This window comes from Papio anubis, chromosome 5 (assembly GCF_008728515.1).
Source record: "Papio anubis isolate 15944 chromosome 5, Panubis1.0, whole genome shotgun sequence".
NCBI lineage: Eukaryota > Metazoa > Chordata > Mammalia > Primates > Cercopithecidae > Papio > Papio anubis.
In genome coordinates this window covers 69290408-69316049 of record NC_044980.1, presented here as the reverse complement: position 1 = coordinate 69316049, position 25642 = coordinate 69290408, and the positions used below count along the sequence as shown (strand labels likewise).

At 42.4% G+C, this 25642-nt stretch overlaps 1 protein-coding gene across 2 annotated transcripts in view; it reads right to left on the bottom strand.

Annotated features, from left to right (window-relative positions):
• Positions 1-1208: 1208 nt before the first annotated feature.
• SV2C (synaptic vesicle glycoprotein 2C) overlaps positions 1209-25642 on the bottom strand; it is a 244336-nt gene continuing 219902 nt past the window's right edge. For both annotated transcript variants that reach the window (XM_009208637.4, XM_021939474.2), the window contains 4 exons: positions 24755-24888; positions 22750-22953; positions 22135-22294; positions 1209-1540 (listed from right to left, as the gene is read on the bottom strand). In XM_009208637.4, coding sequence (XP_009206901.2) covers positions 1357-1540; positions 22135-22294; positions 22750-22953; positions 24755-24888 — 682 coding nt within the window. In that variant the 3' untranslated portion in view covers positions 1209-1356. The remainder of the gene's footprint in view (positions 1541-22134; positions 22295-22749; positions 22954-24754; positions 24889-25642) is intronic.

The window sequence follows — 25642 nt, the reverse complement described above, 5'->3', positions numbered from 1 at the left end:
GACGAGCCTGGGGGAAGGGGAGCCCGAGAGGCGAGAAGGTCATGTAGCTGACAGCGGGCCCGTGGGAATGTCCTGGCTGACCTCTTTCTTCCAAGCCCAGGCAGATTCCAGAGGTAAAATGAGCAGCCAAACAACCACAGGAGATGGTCTGTCTGTGAGAAGGCCCCTCAGGAGTGCGGGCAGGCTGTGATTTTACAGCGAGCTAGGAGCGCACTGAGCAGTGGGCCAGCCCTGGGGAAGCCAGAGGGACAAACCCTCTTTGGTGATGCCAGCTGGGAAGCTGAATGTCAACTGCGGGGCAGGTGAGGTGGGGGTCCTGGCGGGCCAGTCCCACAGAAAAGAGGTACCAGAAAGAGGCACCATTTTGTATTTCCAAATGGCTCTAGGTGTGAATTTCTTCCTAATTTGCAATTTACAATTTAGGTATCCACTGGCAATCTCTAGACTAGAGGCAGTGTGAGTAAGTGGCCGAATCAGGTAGGCAGACAGTTTTTAAGAAGCAGCTTTCTTTCCTTGAATCTGCTGTCTGGCAAGACCAAGGGCAGCTGAAGGAGTGGGGGTGGTAAATGGAGGCAGAAGCTCTCTCTCGGATCTCTGATTTTCAAACATTCTGAACCACGTGCCACAATCACAGATACTGTTACAGTCCTTTTTCCTCACACTCTTCAGAGGTTTAATTGGGCTTTCTGACAGAAATCTTGCTTATGCAGCTCACTCAGATTTTTGCTGCTAATTGCAGAGCTTTTATTTTTCTTGTCAGCAGAGTCACCTTAATTGTCTTGCCCCAAAGAGCCCCACCCAGCCCTGTTTGGTACCACATGGTTTTCTTTGAAAGGCTCTGCTATAACAGCAAGAATTACTGGGTGTCCTTTTCTAAGTAAACAGGAAATATCACTGTGTCAGAAAAAAAAAAAAAAAAAAAAGAATCCCTCTTCTCAGCACAAATGCAATAATGTGCCGACTTATATTTCCTGTTAATGTTAAATTAGGAGCAGGATCTATTTCTTACACCAGCCCAGCCTTCTTAGCTTCTAAACTTTCAATAAGCACAACGCCAGGGAAGCCTGGCTGCCGAGGGCATTTTAGAAATGCTTCCACTGATTTGTGGGAGGCAGAAGCATCACAGTTTGGAAAGATAATAATGCATTAAAACAAAACAAACAAACAAACAAACAAAACCTGTGCAAAATCACAAAGGGGCAAGATGATATGCTTCTAAATTTTAAGTCACAGCAAGTGTTTATGTTCTGATACTTGATCACCTTTCTATATAGGAAAACTCTGAAGCCTTGAGTCAGGAAGGAGAATTGACCCAGGGCAGGAGGAAGAAACGCAGGAAGGATGGCTTTTTTCCCATTACATCAGAACCTGGGTTCGTGTGTCAGGCAGGCGCAGCCCAACGAGTCCTCCACACACGAGCACGGTAGAAGCCAGCAGGATGGGGATTGATTTGGTGATGCTGACCAGAGAGCCGAATATTAAGTTTCCCAAGACGGCTGCTGCCTTGCATAGCGCATTTAAGAAGCCAAAGCCTGTTGCCCTGCAAAGGAAAGAGACATGAACAAGGTTGAGAAAATGCCTTCCACGATTCCAACTTTAGACCAAAAGATCCTAGATTTTCAATGATCTTCACTCAGATTGTGTTGTATATTGGGAGCAAATCAATGCTTGTTAGCAAATCTGGGAGTAGAGAATCCTAGCTGTTGGTATTGTTCCTCCAGCCCTCTGTTGACTTTCTTACCATAGCTCCCATTGACTCCTACTCCGCCTATAAGTCCCAATGTATTGTGAACAGAAAGAGAGAAAAAATTGTACGGAGTATGAAACATCTCTAGTGGTTTAACGTTGTTGGAAGGAGGGGTCTTTTTCATTTTTTTAGAGATTAGGTCTTGCTCTGTTGCCCAGGCTGGAGTGCAGTGGTGTAGTAATTGTTCACTGCAGCCTCAAACTCCTGGGCTCAAGCAATCTTCCCACCTCAGCCTCCTGAGTAGCTAGGACTACAGATGTGTGCCACCATACACAGCTAATTTTTATTTTTATTTTTTGTAGAGATAGGGTCTTGCTATGTTGCCCAGGTGAGTATAGTGGTACAATGATAGCTCACTGCAGCCTCCACCTCGCAGGCTCAAGTGATCCTCCCACCTCAACCTCCTGAGTGGCTACCTGGGACTACAACTGTGTACTGCCATGCTCAGCTAATTTTTATTTTTATTTTTGTAGAGATGGGGAATCCCCCTATGTTGCCCTGGCTGGTCTTGAACTCCTGGGCTTAAGCAATCCTCTTGTCTTGGCCTCCCAAAGTGCTGGGATTACAGGCATGAGCCACTATACCCTTCAGGAAGGCTCTCTTAAATCAAACTTTAATTCTACTCTATCCAAACGCTTCTCTTAGGAACAAAACAGGCATAAAGCACAGTTCATTAGAGAGAGGCAGGTCACCTCTGCTCAGTGTGGAAAAAGCTGGGCCACCTCCTCTTATCCCAGGCAAAGGGTGGAGACGGTGATATAGAAAAATTGAGCAGTTTCTCATCTCTTTACAAGAGTGACTTGTTATTTTGTTTTGTAAATTCCCATGATTTCAGAAACATCTATGTTTAAATGGAAATTTAAATTTCATTCCAAAGTTAAAATGTATGACAGGCTGAGCACGGTGTCTTACACCTGTAATCCCAGAACTTTGGGAGGCTGAGGCTGGAGGATTTCTTGAACCCAGAGAGTTTGAGGCCAGCCTGAGCAACATAGCAAGACCCTGCCTCTATTAAATAAATAAAGAGGAAAAAACTGTTGTAAGTGCAACAATATATTTAGATTTCTTTTACTCCCTATTTAATTAATTTATTTTCATACTAAGTGTTTTATTTTTTATTTATTTTCTATTTTACTTTCAGTTCTGAGATACATGTGCAGAATGTGCAGGTTTGGTACATAGATATACGTGTGCCATAGTGGTTTGCTGCACCTATTGACCCATCCTCTAAGTTCCCTCCCCTCGCCCCCCACCCTCCAAACAGGCCCTGGTGTGTGTTGTTCCCCTCCCTGTGTCCATGTGTTCTCATTATTCAACTCCCATTTATGAGTGAGAACAATCGGTGTTTGGTTTTCTGTTTCTGTGTTAGTTTGCTGAGGATAACGGCTTCCAGCTTCATCCATGTCCCTGTAAAGGACATTATCTCATTCCTTTTTTATGGCTGCATAGTATTCCATGGTGTATATGTACCACGCTTTCTTTATCCAGTCTATCATTGATAGGCATTTGGGTTGGTTCCAAGTCTTTGCTATTGTAAATAGTGCAGCAATGAACATACATGTGCATATGTCTTTATAGTAGAATGATTTATATTCCTTTGGGTACATACCCAGTAATGGGATTGCTGGGTCAAATGGTATTTCTGGTTCTAGATCCTTGAGGAATTGCCATACTGTCTTCCACAATGGTTGAACTAATTTACATTCGAACCAACAGTGTAAAAGTGTTCCTATTTCTCCACAGCCTCACGAGCATCTATTGTTTCTTGCCTTTTAATAATAGCCATTCTGACTGGCGTGAGATAGTATCTCATTGTGGTTTTGATTTGCATTTCTCTATGATCAGTGATGTTGAGCTTTTTTTCATATGTTTGTTGGCCATGTAAATGTCTTCTTTTGAGAATTATCTGTTCATATCCTTTGCCCACTTTTTGATGAAGTTGTTTGTTTTTTTTTTCTGGTAAATTTGTTTATATTCCTTATAAATTCTGGATATTAGACCTTTGTCAGACGGGTAGATTGCAAAAATTTTCTCCCATTCTGTAGGTTGCCTGTTCACTCTGATAGTTTCTTTTGCTGTGCAGAAGCTCTTTAGTTTAATTACATCCCATTTGTGAATTTTGGCTTTTGTTGCAATTGCTTTTGATGTTTTCATCATGAAGTCTTTGCCCATGCCTATGTCCTGAATGGTATTGCCTAGGTTTTCTTCTAGGGTTTTTATGGTTTTGGGTTTTACATTTAAGTCTTTAATCCATCTTGAGTTAATTTTTGTATAAAGTGTAAGGAAGGGATCCAGTTTCAGTTTTCTAAATATGGCTAGCCAGTTTTCACAGCACCATCTATTGAATAGGAGATCTTTTCCCCATCGCTTCTTTTTGTGAGGTTTGTTGAAGATCAGAAGGTCGTAGATGTGTGGTGTTATTTCTGAGGTCTCTGTTCTGTTCCATTGGTCTATATGTCTGTTTTGGTACCAGTACCATGCTGTTTTGGTTACTGTAGCCTTGTAGTATAGTTTGAAGTCAGGTAACATGATGCCTCCAGCTTTGTTCTTTTTGCTTAGGATTGTCTTGGCTATATGGGGTCTTCTTTGATACCATATGAAATTTAAAGTAGCTTTTTCTAATTCCGTGAAGAATGTCAGTGGTAGTTGATGGGAATAGCATTGAATCTATAAATTACTTTGGGCAGTATGGCCATTTCTACAATATTGGTTCTTCCTATCCATGAATATGGAATGTTTTGCCATTTGTTTATATCCTCTCTTATTTCCTTAGGCAGTGGTTTGTAGTTCTCCTTGAAGAGTTCCTCCAAAGCCCTTGTAAGTTGTATTTCCAGGTATTTTATTCTCTTTGTAGCAATTGTGAATGGGAGTTCACTCATGATTTGGCTCTCACTTGTCTATTGTTGGTGTAAAGGAATGTTTCTGATTTTTGCACGTTGATTTTGTATCCTGAGACTTTGCTGAAGTTGCTTACCAGCTTCCTATTTTCTTTTACTAATTAACGTGCTAGGTCTTAAATAAGAAGAGCCCACAGAATTTTCTCAGAAAATTAGGAAGGATGAGATTATATCCCTCGTCTTTCAGATACTACGGAGGTGTATTACTGTGCTATCTTGCCAAGTATTTTTGGTAGCAGGCAGAAACCGAATACTGAGCTGGGGAGCACACCAATGAGCCGATGTAACATTTGGGAAATGAAGTCCAAGAAAATATGACAGAAGAGAATCAATTGTGGGCCTAGGAAGATCTTGTTCACTCTCTTTAAGATATGCAGGTACATAAGTAAGACACATCCCACTTAAGACATTTTTTAAAAAAGAAAAATTTTGTTATCTTTAGTACACATGAACAAGTGATCTTCTAGGCAGAAAAATTATTATTATTATTTTTGAGATAGGGTCTCACCCATGTCACTCAGGCTGGAGTGCAGTGGTGGAATCTTGGCTCACTGCAGCCTCGATCTACTGGGCTCAAGGTATTCTTCCACCTGAGCCTCCTGAATAGTTTGGACTAGAGACATGCACCACCATGCCCAGCTAATTATTGTATTTTTTTTGTAGAGATGGGGTTTCATCATGTTGCCCAGGATGGTCTCAAACTCCTGGACTCAACTGATCCTCCTGCCTTGGTCTCCCAAAGTGCTGGGATTACAGGTATGAGCCACCATTTCCAGCTGAAACTTAATTTTGTTCATGAGCCTGCATATACCACTGACATCATGAGAGAGTATGAATTTCCTTATGACTTTATGCTAGTTTACTGTTTTTTGGCTGTCACTGAGTTAAAGGCACATTGAATACAGGGCAATTTTTGGATACCTTTTTTTTTTTTTTTTTTTAAATCCTAAGAGGGAAACTCATAAGCTGCAAAATGCAGCACTTAGTACACATCTTTCTTTGATTGATTTATAAATTTGTAAGTGTGGGTTTTTCTTTGATAAGTCATAACTACTCATCACTACTTGTACTGTACCTAATGATAGTTTCCACAATGTGTGTACTCTTCATAACCGAGATATTTATTGTGGTTATTATCTAACCATCCTCCTTTCTGTACCATGGGAAAGGAATAAACGCTCCTCCCTGAGCTGCACAAATCCAGTCTGTGAGTTAGTGCACAGCCAGTGATTTTGTGGGTTAGATCACACCTAATAAAGGGCAGTAAGCACTGATTTTCTTTTTGGCTAAGACACCTAGAAAGTAGAGTATGCAAGCTCCTGAAGTGAGGCAAAGTTGCCAACTGTTTGGAATGTGGGAAGAGTGTGATGGAATCTCTGACTGAAAGAAGCAAACTTCTTGAGAAGAGGGTAAGCTAATTTCATATTCTTCCTCTTCTTTTTTAAAGCAAGAGACTAGTAATGGCAACAACCACTAAAAACATAAGGAGATTTAATATACTGATAACTACTTTCAAATGAAATTGCTTGAGCCTATCTGTTGGGTACCAAAGAAGACTTAAGTATACTAGAATGACCCCGTCACCACCTCACCCACCTCCATGACTGTCTTTTTGCTATTTTTTAGAAAAACAAATAGATGCTTTTGAGCAGCTTTAGGTTTACAAGAAAAAAAGTGAACAAAAAGTAGAGTTCTCTTATACCCTCAGTTTCCCCTATCAACTTCTTGCTTTGGTATGGTACATTTGTTACAACTGATGAGCCAATATTGATACGTTGTTATTAGCCAAAGTTCAACTTACATTAGGGCTCACTCTTGGTGTTGTACATTCTGTGGGTTTTGACACATGTATAATGCATGTATCCATTATTACAGTATCATGTAGAATAGCTTTACTGCCCCAGAAGTCCTATGCTCCATCTATTCATTCCTCTCTCCCCCAACCCTGAACGATCACCGACCTTTTTACTGTTTCCATAGTTTTGCCTTTTCCAGAACGTCATAGAGTTGAAACCTCACAGTAGGTAGCTTTTTAAAGACTGACTTATTTCACTCAAAAAAAAAAAAAAAAAAAAAAGACAAGGCTCTTGCTATGTTGCCCAGGCTGGTGTTGAACTCGGGAGGCCAGCAAAGTAAGCTGTGCACACTGGAGAGGAGAGAGAGAAGGATCCAACCCAAAGGACTCCCATCCCTTTTTTCTTCTCCCTTCCTGCTTAGGCTCTTATTAAACTCCCCTGTTTACTCTGCTTCTCATAGCACAGAGCTTAATTCATTTCACCAGAGGCAGCTTCTCACCTAACCTGAATTGTTTCCTTCTCTTCCAACTCTTACTCAGTTGCCTCAACTTGATTGTCTCTACGCTATCCTTCCCACTCCCCTCCAAGGGCTGGTTTATACCAATCGTGCACATCTCCTTGTCCAGAATTAGCCTTGTTTAGGTCCAGGTCACCTCTGGGGGAGTGCAGCCAGATAGCCTTTGTAGTCACTCAGCACCACCTCTTCTCAGAACCGGAGCAGATGCCTATGATACTTATTAAACGAAAGGCCGAGCTAACAAATTTCCTGAGATCTTCCAAATATGTTGGAAGTAGACTTTTGTAATAGACATTTTAATGGAAATTAGTTGGGTCATATTTGTTTTTTTGATGCCAGACTATCATATTGCTTTTTTTCCAGAGGGAAAAAAAATGAATTTCATATTCTTAAGTCAGAAAATACTGAATTCAATTGTTTTCTAATCTTCAAAGAAAGAGAAAAATCTATCTTACCCTAGTACGTATTGTCTGTGTGTGTGTGTGTGTGTGTGCGCGCGCACGCATTCGTGTGCCTGGTTATGCTCCTTAATGAGGGCAAGATGGCATCCTGCACCCCTTTGAGCAGGGCCCTCCTTACACCCAAGTGGAGAAGGACTTACCTACAAGTTGTGGGCTGAGAGGAATCCTTGGGCCCCAAGTAGCCCTTTATGTCCCTCTCATCTCCACCACCATCAAGGGGCTTTCAACTGCTTATTCCTGTTGAAATCAGATATTCTGGGAAGGTAATAACGGGAGTCTTTATGTCTTGTTTATCTGATTAACCTAGCTAGAGAGTGAGGGCCTGGGCCAGGGTAAATAATGATAGAATGAATGAGCACCCCTTGGAGTTCATCTATGGCCAAGGTCACGAACATGGCTGTGCATCCCAACAGCCAGGTGAGCTGCTTGAAAATAGATCCCCACACCTACTGGGAGGGGAGGTAGACATGTCTGTGCTGGGAGCAGCACCACTGAGTCAGACATCTGGGTTTGAGGCTAAGTGATCCAGGACAAGTTACTTCCCCTCTCTGTGCCGCATTTTCCACACCTGAACATGGGGTAAGAATACCTACTCTTATAGGATTGGGATGAGAATTAAGTAAGTTGAGATCATTTAAAATTTCCAGCATAGTGCCCGACCTACCCTCCACTGCACAGATGAGGAAACCAAGGCTCAGAAGGGTGAAAGAGCTTTTCCAAATTATCCAGCTATTTTTCTGGCAGTGACTGCACCTGAATTCAGTGACTCCTAGATCAGTGCTTTCCTCCACTCTGTTGATGAAGTAGAGGGAGAGGAGGAGGTGGATCTCTGATAGGCAATGCTTTATGAGGAATGGGGAGCTGACAGCTGAAGGATCAGGAGGACTCAGGCTGTGATGGAAGAAGTGGAGAGGGACCCAAAGGACAGGAGAGAGAGGACTGAAGACCAGTGCTCCCTCCGTTACACTGCTCTAAATTCTCACACTGGAGAGTGGGAAGGCTGGACCCCATACCGGGAGGAAAACTACCATCCATAGCCCTCTCCTCTCCTCTCCTCTCCTCTCCTCTCCTCTCCTCTCCTCTCCTCTCCTCTCCTCTCCTCTCGCTGTGTCGCCCAGGCTGGAGTGCAGTGGCGCAATCTCAGCTCACTACAAGCTCCGCCTCCCAGGTTCGTGCTATTCTCCTGCCTCAGCCTCCCAAGTAGCTGGGACTACAAGTGCCTGCCACCACGCCCGGCTAATTTTTTTGTATATTTACTAGAGACAGAGTTTCACCGTGTTAGTCAGGATGGTCTCGATCTCTTGACCTCGTGATCCGCCCACTTCAGCCTCCCAAAGTGCTGGGATTATAGGCGTGAGCCACTATGCCTGGCCCAAATTAATTTTCAAATGCATATTTCATTCATTAATTCATTCACCAAGAGTTATGGCAGTAAATAAGGAAGACAATGTCCTGCCCTCAAGGAGCTAACATTCTAGTGAGCTAAACAAGTAAACATGCATCCTAACATCCTCTCATCATAAGGTCTGGGTGATAATTTGCTTTAAGTACTTCAGTATAAACAATATGACAGAGAAATTATCTCTAATGCATACCCATATAATTTATTTATTTATTCATTTATTTATTTATTTTTTGAGACAGAGTCTCGCTCTGTCACCCAGGCTGGAGTGCAGTGGTGCGATCTTGGCTCACTGCAAGCTCCGCCTCCTGGGTTCACACCATTCTCCTGCCTCAGCCTCCCAAGTAGCTGGGACTACAGGCACCTGCCACCACGCCTGGCTAATTTTTCGTATTTTCAGTAGAGACACGGTTTCACCGTGTTAGCCAGGATGATCTTGTTCTCCTGACCTCATGATCCGCCTGCCTCAGCCTCCCAAAGTGTTGAGATTATAGGCGTGAGCCATCGCGCCCGGCTGCATACCTATATAATTTAAAGCACATGAATCAAGAATCAACAGGCCAGTGATGGTTACTTAATGCTTTAAAGATCATTTTATAAATCTGCATGAGAAGGTTGGTTAATAACAATGGAGACGATTTTTTCACTGGTGATGTGAGTGCTGTTCTGTATAAGCAACGACTGGAAAGAATGTTCTGCCCTTAGCCTAATGAACATACAAGCGTCCTCCAAGCCCCGCACCCTCAAGTTGGTGACATGGTACTCCTGGCCTAGACTCCAGATTCTAGAGCCCCCTTATCCTGCACCTCTCAATTAAAGGGGGATTCCCTTGTTTGGCTGGCTCACAAGTCTGGTGGCCCTGCTGTCAGCATATCAGCACATGGCCCTTTCATGCGAGGGCTTGCTCAGTACCCACGGACAGCGAGATGGACTTCCTTGGAACTCAAAAACAGAATTTATGACTGTTTTTGTGCCTGTACATTTGGCAGGATTTGCTTCCATTATAATATATTGCCTGGTGGCAAGGTTGTGGGAGCAGGAAGCATGTATTCCGCACCCCCTCACTCTCTACTTCTAACTACCAGAGACAAAAAGAATCTGACGTTTGCTGGATAGCCAAAGCATAAACATACATAATATAATGATAAGGCGTATAAAGAAAAGTGAAGCAGAGCAAAGGGCCAGGGATGGAGTGGATTACATAGGTTGGTTAGTTGCGATAGTTGAAAGATTCCCTGTACTAAAACCTTCACAAATAAGTGGGATATTCATCTTTATATTAGATGTAGAATGTATTCAAGAAAGAATGAACGAAACTGCCATTATAGAATACCAGATGATGATAGTGAAGAGAAGTCTAGAGCTAGAAAGGCCGTGAGATACTATTTATTTCATTCTCCTCATTTAAATCTCAAATAATCCAGGCCCAGTTATGCTGAGTGGTCTCCTGGAGGTCACACAGCTGGTCAGTAAGCGATCCAAGATGACAGACCTTCGGGACTGAAGAATGGGGAGGAAACAAGAGAACTCTATCAAAACAAGGACAGTCCTAAGTGAAGGGCTTGGGTCGCTTAATTCTTGGAAAATGTTTTGATTTTAGCTCATCAAGGAAGAGACCAATCCCACTGCACTGGGTGAAGGCAGCAGCTGCCCAGGACTCTCAGGGATTGGCAGGTGTGAACAATCAGATCCTCAAATTCTTTCTGAGGTCATGTCTGAAACTGTGCATGCATTAAGTGGGAAAGAAAAAGGAAGAAGGTAGGCAGAGAAAGGCAGGAACATGTGGCCAAAGCACACCACGAGACAGTCTTGCCTGGCTCTGGGAGTCTGTGCAGAGTTGGAGGATGGCCCTGAGAGCTTGGGCTGTATCTCACAAGGTGTGCGCTCCTGGCCCCGAGCTCCATGGAGGAGGGGTAAAAATGCCCTGATGGCCGGGCATGGTGGCTCACGTCTGTAATCCCGGCAACTTGGGAGGCCGAGGCCTGCAGATCACTTGGGTCAGGAGTACGAGACCAGCCTAGCCACCATGGTGAAACCCTGTCTCTACTAAAAAAACAAAAATTAGCTGGGCGTGGTGGCGGGCGCCTGTAATCCCAGCTACTCGGGAGGCTGAGGCATGAGAATCACTTGAATCTGGGAAGTAGAGGTTGCAGTGAGTGGAGATTGTGTCTTTGTACTCCAGCCTGGGTGACAGAGTGAGATCCTGTCTCAAAAAAACAAAAAAACCAAAAAACCAAAAAGTGGCCCCTGAGCCATAAGCACACAGGAGGTGTGAGCAGGGGACTTGGCCACAGCCACATGGTGGCAGGAGAAAGTCAACACCTGGACACAGAAAAACATGAAGGCCAAAACCTAGAACCGGAATGAGCTAGAACAAGGCCTACACCGCGTGAGCTACATTTATGACTTTTGAGAGGTTTACAACTTTCACAAAGGAGGGAGAGAAAAATAGGGACCATGATGGATGGGAAAAAAAAAAATCCATTTCAACCTGTCATTACATATACTTTCCTTTTGAAGATTTCAAAAGATGAGGGAAAATTGACTTAGTTAGTTAGGGTATTGAGGGGAGCTCATCAGCACAGACTAAACCCAAAAAATGAAATGCATCTTCTGTTGGTGTTCTCAGTTCTACCGCAAAGAGGGTTGAAAGTAATTTTGCTGGTGGCAGGGACTGGGGACGGAGAAATGAGGGAAAAGGAAGCTCCCCCACACCAGTATGTTAGATGGTTGGGGCTTCCTTTCAGATTTACGGCAAGCTGGAAAATCCGTTCTATGTCTGGCTCATGTCACATTCATATTTCGTGTCTGTTAGAAGAATCTCACGCCACATCAGTTGCCTGTGATCTACATTAAATATAATAGGCTCTCTGCTTATCTTTGACACAGCTGAGGGGCTGACGTAGAAATTGTCAAAAGACTATACAATGACTTATATATTCAATAATGGCTCAAACTTCAAAGGTCTATCTTTTGCCCTGCTCTTCATTTCTTTCCTCATAATACTTCTCAAAGCAATCTTGTCTTTCCAGCCTCACAATCAGGGACAAATTCCTGACTGCAACATTTGCTCTTCCATCTTCCCACTTCACCTCACTCATCCCTGCAGAAGCACAAGTATTCCTCGCTCCTTCTAGGCCAGTTCTAAGAATTAAGAGCCTTGCGGGGAAGGGTACTGCATCGACCACTGCATCTCAATCATTGTGGCAGATGTACCAGAGCACTGGGAAGTTGGCCTTGGCAAGAATCTCAAGCTACTACTACAGAGTTGGGAAGAAGTTTTAGGATCAAGATAGAGGTGATTGGCCGAGGTGAGTGCATGAGCAGAGAGGTGCCTTCAACTTCCACTGCGGACAGTTCTGACATCTTGCCTCTACCTGAGGCGAGTTCTAGCCCTGGGCAAGTCAGTCAAATGAATGTTATTGAGAACCAGCTGCAAACGATTACTGCCCTACTGTCCTAAGCACAGAGTTTACAGGGAAGTCTAACTTGCAAAGCCTTCTCTCAATGTCACACACCATTTTTGAAGATCAAGACATCTCTTTATTACTTTGACCACTTGCTTCCAGGCTAGTTTTTTTTGTATTCCACTCTGCCAGCCTGAGTTTCTAGCTCACTGAACTCTTGTCTCCTGGCCTGGTATCCTAACTCTGGTGACTGTTATTTCTTAGTCCAGATCTGTTACCTCTGGATTTTCTTACCTTGATGGATTTACCCCCAGACCCCAACTCTTGCCTCTCAGACATGTTATGTCTATGGAGGACTTTGTTTTCTGTTTCCTTTGACTTGAACTATTCCAGGCCTCTCTCTTAGACATGTTTTCAGAATCTAACCACTTTCTCACCACCTCCATTGGCACCCTTATCTCTTGCTACAATTCTTGCAGTGGTCTTCATAAGTCAGTTCATGTCACTCATCTGCCCCAAACCCTCCATTGGATTTCATTTTACTCAGCAAGAAGACCAAAGCCCTTTTAGTGTCCACTCTGACCCCATGGCTTCTTACCCTCCACCTTGGTCATTCTGCTCCAGCCAGACAAGCTTTGCCTCTCTTCCAACTGGTCTCTCACACGCCTGCCTCAGGACCTTTGCACCGGCTGTTGCCTCTGCTGTGAATGCACTCTCCCCAGATATCTGCCTGGGTCTTTGCTCAAATGTCACCTTTACAGTCACATCCCCCTAGACCATCCTATTTCAGTTGTAACTCTCCTTACCCCAGCATTCTCTATGCCCCATGCAGCTTTATTTTTCTCTATAGCACTTAACACCATCTAATATACTACATCTACTTTACTTATCTGTTTATTGACTGTCTTCCCCAAACTATTATAAGCTCTATTGGCTGGGAATGGTGGCTCACACCTGTAATCCCAGCACTTTGGGAGGCCAAGGTGGGAGGATCACCTGAGGTCAGGAGTTTGAGACCAGCCTGACCAACATGGAGAAACCGTGTCTCTACTAAAAAAAATACACAATTAGCTGGGCGTGGTGGCACATGCCTGTAAGCCCAGCTACTTGGGAGGCTGAGGTGGGAGAATCACTTGAACCAGGGAGGCAGAGGCTGTGGTGAGCTGAGATCTCACCATTGCACTCCAGCCTGGGCAACAAGAGGGAAACTCTGTCATAAAAACGAAATACAAAAAATAAAAAACAAACAAACAAAAAAAGAATATAAGTTCGATCAAGGCAAAACTTTGTTTTGTTCACTGCTGTCTCCCAATGACTAGAATAGTTCCTGGCACATGATAACATTCCATAAACATTTTTTTGAATGAATTAGTGAATGACCTCTCTATCCCCAGCTCAGGTATCTTTCTGGCATCCAAGCAAAAATATTCAAATGCTGATCGGACAGCCCCAGGTTGATGTAAAAACTCAACATGTCCAAAATGGAACTTATTACCTTCTTGACCACAGCCCAGACCCACTGTCCCTCATGTGTCTCAGCCTCAAAATGCCATCATGCTCCTGCAGGTGGTTTTTAAAATTGAAAAACATAAACAAGGGCATCTGCATTCACTCAACTGCACATGCAGAAACTGGAATCATCTTTGACAACCTCTTTTCTTCCCCCTAACTTCTAATCAAGCACCAAGCTTTGTTGAATCTATCCATAAATATCTGTGAACATGTTGTGTGTTGACTTCTCCCCTTTCCAACCTACATTCTTCTAGTCCACAGCACCATCTTAAGTGTCTTAACCAGCCTTCCTGCCTTCTTTCTGGCCATTAGAGGGAGCTCTCTAAAGGCCAAGAATGATCTTGTCCTTCTCTCAAAGTTCAAAATCTCCCCATCCCCACACAATAAGGCAATGTGAAAGAGTCTTCATGACTTGTTCTTTGAGTAACTCTTTTACTTCCAGAGCTTGTTAGCTGGTATTTGCTCTAACTGAAATGTTCTTTCCATCTTTTTGACTGGCTATCACCTACCAGTTCTCAATTAAATGTTACTTCTTTCAAGAAACCCTCTCTGGTGCTCTGAGCATCATGCACTTCCCACATAATAACCCTGACCACGCTATATTATAACTGAAGTTTACTTGTGCTTATGAGAATAAAGACCACAACTGATTTACTCATGGTTGTATCATAGGTGCTCAAAAAAATAGTTGCTGAGTAAATAAATGAACGGTATTAAAATTCACATTGAGATGGAATAGATATACTTTTCTTATTCTTCTTGATAAGTGCAACAAAATATCCTGAACATTATATATAAAACAAACAGAACAAGACTGAAAGAGAAAAAAGGCAGCACTACTAGGGAGCTTGGGGATGGGGAGTTCCCTGTGTTTGCTTTCTGCTCCATAGATTTCAGACTTGGAACTGAACGAGTTGGCAACCCAGAAATGCCAATAGGCACAGACAAAGAAAAGCCCCAACCAAAGCCTGCTCTCTCTAGCCCAAGGACCAGGAAAAGGGCAGTCTAGCAAGATAGAAAACTTTTAGATAATAACCTCTCTCCTCAGACCAAACACCAGGAAAAAATTGTAGCTCAACTGCCAGCTACATCAGCAAAGGTCTGGTGGTAGCCTAGACTTCCACCCTCGTGAACCTAACAAGACCTGTGAACACTACCATTGGGGTGGTATCAGAGAAGGGTAAGTAAGGACCTGGGACTTTCATCCCTTCTGGGTGGTAATGAGCTCCTCCTTCCCTCCCTCCCATGGTATCCATGACCAGGAAGGGAGTATGGACTCCCAACCCTCCCAGCAGTAATGAGAATGCCCACTCTTGGATGTCACTGGAGTTTAAGTGGAGTACCTGGACTTCTACCTCCACTTGGTAATAATAAGGCAATGCCTCCCCTTCTCTTGCCAGAGAGGAGTCAGAGAAAGCCAACTCAAGTAAAAGGCTTAAATAAGATCCAAATTCTCATAACATAATATGAAAATGACTGCTTCCAATCAGAAATCACTTGTCATACAAATAAACAGGAAGATTTCAAACAGAATGAAAAAAGACAATCAATAGTTGGCAACACTGATATGAGAGAGATGTTAGAATTATCTGATGAATATTTTAAAGCAGCCATAAAAAGGCTTCAATGAGCAACTATGAACACACTTGAAACACATGAAATTTAGAAAGCATCACGAAAAAAATAGAAAAAATAGAAAGCCCTAGCAAAGAAGAAGAAATAAAGAAGAACTAAATGAAAATTTTAGAACTGAGAAATATGATAACCAAAATAAAAAGCTTAGTGGTTGGGCTCAACAGCAGAATGGAGAAGACAGAGGAAAGAACCAGTGAACCGGAAGACAGAACAATGGAAACCATCTAAAGTGAAGAACAAAGAAAACAGACTAAATTAGGGACCTGTGGAACGGTAACAAAAGATCTAATATTTATGTTACTGGAGTTCAGGCAGAAGAGAAAAAGGGCAGCACTGAAAAAGTATTCAAATAGTTAAAGTTTATGGGAGGTCATTGTTTTGGGCTAGTCTCCTGCACTAGGCCACTGCAGACCAGAACTAAGCAGAATGGAGTCACTTGTGCTAAGTGCCACCTAATCAAATTGAACTTTGAAAAGAGCCAGTTTTCCAAAAAACAGTTGATTCCGGTCAACCCGAATGAGCATAATAAGGAAGTCCCCTCTGTTTTAGCCCTTTACAGAAAGGGACTTTGAAAGGACTATCTGCTTTTTGTTCTCTGTATCTGCTCTCTCTAGCCCTTTTCTGCCTATGAAGCCAACTTTCTCTGCTCAGCTCATTAGAGCACTCATCCCATTTTATAGAGTGAGGTATTGCCTGCTTCTAGAATAGCAGATAAAAGTCAACTAGATCTTTACACTAAATTTGTTGTAATATTGTCTTTTGACAAAATAAATAATGGCTGAAAACCTCATAAATTTGGCAAAAACTGTAAACCTACAGATTCAAGAAGCTGAGCAAACCCCAAACATAGTAAACCCAAAGAAATCCATGTCAGGCAAAGAAAAAATCTGAAAAGCAACCAGAGGAATCAATAGTTTATACCTATTGGGAAAAAAATACTTAAGACTGTAGATCCCCCTCTACAAATGTGGTACCTGTTTTTAGAATTCCCACAACAGGCTCAGCAGTAACACCTCACTTGCCCCAGAGAACAATGGATCTTATCTATCTTTTAAATATTGGCTTCTCTGAATAATAGGAGAAAGCTAAATGTCATCATTGCTTTAATTTGTAATTAATTTTTACTGTTAGTGAAGCTGAGCATTTTTATATGCTAAGTGTTTGCTGACATTTCTTTATGAATTTCTAATTTATATATTCAGGTTATTAATTCATTTCTGTTTCAACCCCCTCCTGCCCTCAATTTATCGTTTATATGTGCCTATGATTTTTTTGCTGTATAGAATTTACATTTTGTTTTACCCAGAGAATTATTTTAACCTTCTGCCTGATGGCTTCTGGTTTTGAGGTCATGCTTATAACTAGCAGCTAAAGTTTTAGGGAATGTAGATTTGTTTTTTGATTTGCTGTCCAGGGGTACAGTTTCCCATTTTTTGCATAGCTAAATCCACTGAATAATAAATTGCACTTTAGTAATAATCTCCAGCCTTAAATGTATGTTGTAAGTAAAGAATGAATATTTAGTCTTCATCCCCAGTTCCCAGCATAGAGCTCCTAAAACCCTTGGATAAGAGTGTCCTTTGGAGCCTGGCACAAGGGGTCATACCTATAATACCAGCTATTCCAGAGGCTGAGGCAGAAGAATTGCTTGAGGCCAGGAATTTGAAACCAGCCTGGGCAACACAGTGGACTCCATCTCTTAAAATAAAAAAATTAAAAAAAAATTAGCCTGGCATGGTGGTGCACATCTGTAGTCCCAGCTACTTTGGAAGCTGATGTGGGAGGATTGCTTGAGCCCAGGAGTATGAGGCTGTAGTGAGCTATGATTGAGTCACTGCATTCCAGCTCTGGTGACAGATTGTAGCTCTGGGCAACAGAGGGAGACCCCATCCTTCCCCCTACTCCACCAAAAGAGTGTCTTTTGTAGGGGAATGAGATGACTCTTGGCTGAGGATCCTAGATAGCTTCTGGATTGGGCTGGTCTCCAGAAAAACCAGCCATATGTCCAGAGGGTTGGAATGTTCCATCCTCCTTCCACCTCTTTTTATGCCCCTTAAATCATCATGTCCCAATCATTGTGCAAGTGCTCTTTAATCTGGGGAAAAAGCTAGAATGTCACCATGCATCTGTTTAAGACTGCAATTGTTATGCTCATTTTTGATACTGAGGTTTTGAAGAAGGGAGGATGTTGATGGCATTTACAGAATGGAAAAATGGTTGTTTCATTTTTTTTGGCACAGAAAAGTGCTATTCAATAAGTACATCTAGGTTTAATTCCAAAATTTCCTGCCTCTTTAGCAAAGGATCTAGGTAGGATAACTTATAAAAGACACAAAATTAATAAAACGGGCATAAAAGGGGGCAAATCAAGATAAGGAAGAGTGCAACAAGTATCTGGATCATGCAGATTTAGCAGAGGCACAGGCTCTCTGCTTCCTGATTGCACAACAGAGAAGGAAATGTGAAGAATTACACAATTTTTATCATATGAAGTGAGGACACATAACAGCTTCTCAAAGCGTGGGTGGAGGAATACAAAATGATTCCTAGAACCCACCCCTGAGATGTTCAGTCTTCATGGTGGACTCTGAGTAGAAGAAGATGTGTCCTATAATGAACAATGTCCTCATTAGTGTTCTCATAGTAGATGCAAATGTAATCCTAATAGAGATTGAATGTGTGCCCCACCCAAATCTCATGTTGGAATGTAATCCCCAATGTCAGAGGTGGGGCCTGGTGGGAGATGATTGAATTATGGGGGCAGATTTCTCATGAACGGTTTAGCACTATGCCCTTGGTACTGTCCTTGCAATGGTGAGTGAGTTCCTGTGAGATATAGTCGTTTGAAAGTGTGTGGCACCTCCCCTCGAGCTCTCTTGCTCCTGCTCTCTATGAGTGACGTACCTGCTCCTCCTTTACATTCTGCCTGATTGGAGGCTTCCTGAGGCCTCCCCAGAAGCAGATGCCACTACGCTTCCTATGCTTCCTGTACAGTCTGCAGAACCATGAGCCAATTAAACCTCTTTTCCTATAAATTGCCCAGTCTTGGGTATTTCTTTATAGGAATGCAAGAACAAACCAATACAAATCCCTGGTAACATCAAAGGTATAATATTAGAGGTATAAGTCTGTAATGTGGTTGATAAACGTGGCTTGCAAGTGTTATAACTTTCATAGCACTTAGAATATACCTTAAATTATGTTGCCCAAAGATAATTTTGACTGGCATTTTGGCAGGAGTTGGTCGTTCAATGGCTCAAAAGGGGCCTGGACTGATTGATTGTTCCATTCTGATCATTAAGGCCAGATTCTAGAAACTGGGCAGGAAGTTGGCAGTGCTAACATTCTATGATGAAAATTACAGTTCTGCTATGGTTTGAATGTTTGCACACCTCCAAAATTCAAGTTGAAACTTAATTCCCCATTGCAACAGTATTAAGAGAGGGGGTCCTTTAGGAGGTGATTAGATCATGATGGCTTCTCCCTGGTGAATGGGATTAAGGCCCTTATAAAAGAGGCTTCACACAGTGTTTGGCCCTTCTTGCCCTTCTGCCTTCCACCATGTGAGGACACAGTGTTCGTCCCCTCTGAAGGACTCAGCAACGTCTGGAAGCAGAGAGTAGCTCTCACCCGACACCAAACTTGCCTTGATCTTGAACTTGCCAGTCTCCGGAACTGTGAGAAAATGAATTTCTCTTCTTTATAAACTACTTAGTCTCAGGTACTTTCTTAGAGCAACACAAAAGAATGAAGTAAAACACAGCCTCTAGCCAGAATTTTTATGTCCTATTCCTGTATTCTTGTATTCTATCCTGCCTCCATGGGGAGATGAGGCTATAGAGTATCTCAACACAAACCGGTTGGGATTTTCCTCTAATAGCTAAGCTAGAGATCAGTGGAGACCTCCTAATGCAACCCAGAGAAACACGGAAAAGGTGGAAGAGGTTTTAGCCTGAAACATGTTCAGATACCCACTAATTAGCTCATACTAGCGAATTTACCATGGCCATGGCCACGCTGCTCTAGAGCACAAGTCATCTTCTAGATCACCAAAGGAAATGACTTCCTGTGATTATCTGATGACATCTACTTAAGTGCTGGAGAATGTCTGCCAGCAACAGCGTGACCGCAGTGAGAATGCACCTGGCAGACCTTCGCGTTATCGTGCTGGTGTGCACAGAGGTGTTTTCCCACATGCTGCTCCCAGACAATGACTGGACGTGACAGGACTATTACTGCAGGCTGCTTCCTGGGTCACACAGGACTCCTCTGAGGCTGATGTTGTCACGACCCCTGGGTCTCCAACAGCCTTGCCAAACCTTCCTTAGATTACTGGATAGTCTGGGAGGTTCCACCCAAATGCTCCTTCCTCCCTCCTTCACTTAGGCTTAGAGTTGCATTGCAGCTCTCCCATACTTCACTCCCTTCCTCTCCATCTTCTCTCACACAGTCATTTCCTCTAATAACATTTTTGCATGTTTAATCCCATCCTGGCATCTGCTTCATGGAGGACCTGAATTTGTTTTTATTTCAATTGATATTTAACCTTTCTGACAACAGAAACACAGTAGGTCTGTGCTTCTCACAGGAAGGACCTGACCAATTTCAATTTATGAGGGGTTTTTTTTTAAGCCAAATTTCTATACTAGGTGAATATTCATCCTTCTATTCCTTATGACAGAGGGATAAGCAGCTGATTCACCTAAAACAGTATCACACTCTTACAGTATACAAGAAAAAGGAAGGAGGTTATAACCTAGCCTTGCTTTAACATTGATGGGGTTATTTTATTTTATTATTTATTGTTTGAGACAGGTTCTCTCTGCTACCCAGGCTGGAGTGCAGTGGCACAATCATGGCTCACTGCAGCCTCTACCTCCTGGGCTCAAGCAATTGAGGGGTTCATTTTAAATGTATAGTGTAATCCACATCTAAGCCCTGTTTGCAGAATGAGAGGTTGATGAAAGAAAGCTCAATGAAAGCTGCAGAGTCTTAATCTTGCTTTTGGCAGCACCAGCCCTGGCATCCACCTCGGGACCTCGTTCACAAAGACAGAGAATTAACATTTGTTGAATGAATGAAGGCGATGCCGTACAAAGATTGTATGGTTCCTTTCAGAGCCTAAATATTTAATAGGTGGGTCACTGAGGGTCTGAACTAGAATATTTGATACGCAGACATCCAGGGTTGAGAGTCAGATGTTCTGCAGAGAGATGGATGGAAGGGTACCCATAGGGTTCTGCAAGCTCAGTAATAGATGTTGTTGAAGAAGAAATATAAGTTAGAATCAGGACGGGACACGCAGAGAATGTACCTCTTTGGGGTCAGTAAAAAAAGGGAAGGAGCCCAGAGGAAGCACTCAAGATCAGCTGCAAACTGATATCCCAAATGTTTTGGCATAGTTCTAGGAAAAACTCTCCTACATTTCAAAGTCCAGATAATACTGACTCCACCCTCTGACACAGAGGACTTCTTTGGCAACAGAGCACAGGAGTGGTACATGAAGGCAAAGGCCATTTGTCTTAGCTCATGTCAAATGGTAAAGCAGAGCTTCTTTTATTTTAATTTAGCTATTCAAGCTGCTGAAGCTATGCCCAAAAGCCCTAGCCCTTTCTCTGATATGAGTCACAGAGTCTCTATGTTTCCATATTGGGAGCAACTTTTTTTTTTTTTTTTTTTGGAGACGGATTCTCGCTCTTGTTGCCCAGGCTGGAGTGCAGTGGCACGATCTTGGCTCACTGCAACCTCTGCCTCCCAGGTTCAAGCGATTCTCGTGTCTTAGCCTCCTGAGTAGCTGGGATTACAGGCACCCGCCACCATGCCTGGCTAAGTTTTTTGTATTTTTAGTAGAGACAGGTTTTCACCAAGTTGGCCAGGCTGGTCTTGAACTCCAGACCTCAGGTGATCTGCCTGTCTTGGCCTCCCAAAGTGCTGGGATTATATGCATGAGCCACCACACCCAGCACAATTGTTTTTTATAACTAGAAATGTGTTGGGCTTTCCTCCAACAAACCAGGAAGGTCAAGAGATACGTTCTAGAGACCTCTTTGTGGTTGCTTAATGCAGAGCTCATGCAGACACATCTGCAAACCTAAGGAAACGACCCTCTAAGGACTGGTTAGCCACTTAAAATGCGGGCCAAGATAGGCTATTAAATTCGAATCCTGACTGCTTCATTACAGCTTCCTCATATTGTTAGCCTACAAACTAAGTTAAGGACACACTTAAATTCCTTCACTGGCTTCATTGCCCTATTAATTCCTGCTAGTACATATATTCCCCTATATTTTCTTTTCTAAAAGATACGAGTGGAACCTACAACTTTGTGAAGCCAGATATTTTTGGATTTTTACTTTCCTGGGGAAGTGACAGTTTGTCTTTTTTTTTTTTTTTTTTTGGGATGGAGTCTCACTCTGTTGCCCAGGCTGGAGTGAAGTGGTGCGATCTTGGCTCACCACAACCTCCGCCTCCTGGGTTCAAGTGATTCTCCTGCCTCAGCCTCCTGAGTAACTGGGATTACAGGCACCTGGCACCACGCTGGGCTAATTTTTGTATTTTTAGTAGAGACGAGGCTTCACCATGTTGGCCAGGCTGGTCTCGAACTCCTGACCACAGGTGACCCACCCGCCTTGGCCTCCCAAAGTACTGGGATTACAGGCGTAAGCCACCATGCCCAGCCAGTTTGGGTTCTTTTAAAATAATTTTTCAGTGGTCTCACAGGGCTTGGAGTGCCTCTTACTAGAGGCCCATTTCAACATACCTCCGGTCTGTGGGGTACAGTTCCACAGTGACCACGTCAAGAGAGTTCCAAGCCGAGATGGTCAATCCATTGTACAGACACAGCATGCCTATCATCATGGATTCACTGGTGCCAAACCAAAGGAAGAAACAGCTGATGCCCGAAAGCACCATAGAGCCACCTGCCAACAATGCAGACAAAAGGTTGGAATGTTTCCCGTCATCTTAGTAAAGCAAGAACCCTTGGGTCCTTGCAGTTGTTCAAGAAAACTGAATTCTAAGTGGAAGCTGCAGGATGGGCTCCATAAAGCTCAAGAACTGGTGCGTTCACCTGAATGAAAGGCCCTAACTGCCTCTCAACACAGAAAGTATGAAATGCATATCATCTTTTACTCAGCTACTTAAGTGGGAAAATACACATTTTACACATAATTAGCTTTTCAGTCTGTTAACTCATGGAAACCACTCAAATGAAATGTAATTAGACATAATTTTCACTACAATTTAGTCCTAATGTGAGGTCTAAGGGATTTCTCCTCATTGGATGCAAATCCCTAATAGATGGGAGTAAGGGGAAACAGGGTCCCTCTGGATTGCAGGGGCAGCTCTTTCATTTGACATGAAACTGAGTACTTACCTAGCATTGTTAAGCGTCCAATTCTGTCCATCAGCAGAGCAGACACGATGTTCCCTGGCAATACTGCCAATGTCCCCAGAAAGTTGACAAAATAAATCCAGTAGGCACTATAGTCATCATCAAAGGTAATCTGACATCCCGTCTTGTTGTGAAAAAATGAGCAGTTTTTAAATTCACTGTCAATGAATTTATATGGCTCAAAATCTGTAGAAACAACAACAAAGAGAATTCATTAAGTTCTTATCAGGCATGCACCAGTATAAGAAAGCCTATTGAGAATTCAGAGACGAATCACAGTATTGTAAATTCCTTGAGGGCTTTCAGGCCTGTGCTGGCTGGACTTTTTGTGTCTTCTGGCCAAAGCATAGGATCTAGTCTGGGTCTTCACATTATAAAGTAGCTGAATGATGAGATACCTTTGTTGAATAAAGGAATAAATTAAATTAAGGGGTCCAGCTATCTTCTTGTTTCCTATGGTTGGCCATTGCTAATTATATTACTTGCTTACTCCTTTACAATATTACTTTGTCCTAATTGTCATGTTATATAAAGACTATCACTATAGTACTAATAGTGTCCACACTACAATTATAAAAACAATTTGTTTCAAAATGTGCATGGGCTGGGTATGGTGCCTCACGCCTGTAATCCCAGTGCTTTGGGAGGCTGAGGCAGGAGGATTGCTTGAGGCAGGAGTTCAAGACTAGCTTGGACAACATAGTGAGACACCATCTCTACAATAATAATAATAATAATAATAATAATAATAATTTTTTATTTGAGGCTGCAGTGAGCTGTGATTGCACCACTGTACTCCAGCCTGGATGACAGAGTAAGACCCTGTCTCTAAGGAAAAAAAAAGTGCAAGAGTCAGCCTTATTGTTGCCGTTTTATGAGACTCTAAGGCACAGAGAAGGAACAAGTCTTTCCTGAGGCTGAATTTATAATTTAAAGTCTATGTGCATGAATCTACCGAGGAACAAGAGTCAGCCTCATCTGAAGGTCACCAGCATTCATTACTAATCTCTTCTTGAATTTGAAACCATCCAACAAGAGTTGCAGATGGTGGTGGTTTCTGCTAAAAGGCTGTGAGAATCGAAACTATCTTCCTTGCTGATCAAGAGCTGACAAAATGTTGGTCTTCTGAGGTTTACTGGGTTAGAAGACAGGTAGATAGCATTGCTCAAAAAACAAAAAACAGAAAGACACCTGACCCCATTCTTCTTTGGAGCTAGGCAGAGCTGACTCTTGTCTGAGCACTAAGAAGGCAGGTCTGGCAACAGGGCAAATGCTAATGCTCCTTCCAATGCCAGGCTGTTATGCTGGATGCATTTTACAGGACACACAGACCAATGTTTGGGAGTGGGAAAGTGGAAAGCACAGGCTTTGAAATCAAATAAATCTGGGTTCAAACATCTGTTATTACTAGTTTTGTAACTGTGGACAAATTACTTAATTTTCCTAAGCCTCAGCTACTGTGAAAACTAAATGAGATAATGTATGTCTAATGACCTAGAGTAGAAAATGGTATATAGGTGTTCAATCAATGCTTGTTTGCCTTCCTTTTCCCCCACCCCCAGGGAGTTTAAAATACCCCGTTAAATGGATTTGGCTAAAAATATATCTGAGTGTAGCCACTTGTTGTCTATCTCTGTTGGCTATAGAGTTGAGGCATTTTAACAAACACCAGATTTTGAACCCAGGATTGTCAAAACAAATAAACTATAGGTTAGGTCTTTGCTTTAAAAATTTATTCATCAAAGGATTTTTTTTGTTGTTGTTGTTGTTGCCAACTTTTGAACTGTGGCAACCTCCATTTGCACTAAATCTGACAAAGACAAACAATACAAGCCAACCTTCGATCCAACCTGATTTAGATAACTTGTTCCATTTATTCTTTAATATCCACTTCCCGCATAAGCCTCTGTCCACATCATCACAGGGTTATCACAGTGGGCCCTTTGACAAGGCCTCAGGTAGAGGCAGTACTAAGCAGCACACCTACCTGTGTTGTCAAAAACAGTATCAATAAATGTGCAGTTCTTGAAGTAGGTGTTGAGTGAAGTCACATCCTCAAAGGTGCAGGACTTAAAAACAGAGTCTTTGAAAGTTACAGATTTGAACTTGACCCCTATGAATCTGCCCAACACACAGAAAAATTCATATCAATGACTGTGTCCATCAAAGTTCAAAGCTAAGTCAAACAGTTTTAGAGATGGAATGCCCCACTGTCTTAATTATAAAGAACACAGACTTCTGGATTTTCTTAGCTCTCTGCTTTTTCCCCTTTTCCTTATCCAGGCTGACCTTTGCCTATCTTGTTGCTTACCAATAAAGAGATGACACTCCTAACTTCCCTTAGCTTTTTGCAATGTTGGTAAAAAGTTTTGTGGGGTATGCAACTGAAGATACTTTGGGGATTACCTGGGGCTGTTCTTTAGGTTTTAATCCTATTGTCTCTTCACATATATCTTTATTTGAATATTCTCTATTTGGGGTTAATGCCTCTAACTTAAGGATGACCTCCTACCCGATCTTTTAATAAAATTATTTTTCCCTAGCTGAAAATCCAGTCTTCTTCATTCTAGTGTAGGGATCTCCAATTATCCCAAAGAGACAGCATGAGAATTCTGTTTCATTTATATGAAGAATAACTGACTTGGGGTTGAAGAAACTCATAGGTGACACTCATTTCCAGGATAATTTTTCTTCTTACAGCCAACAGATAGTCCCTTCAACCAAACAGAATTATGAGAACTCTGCTCATTTTTGGAAACATGAAGAATGATGAAACCTGTTCAGGTACATTTTTGGGTGTTATAAGGGGGAATTCTATGTGGTAAAGATGGTAACAGTCATAATGATCATAACATCTTAGAAGAGTCCATGATTC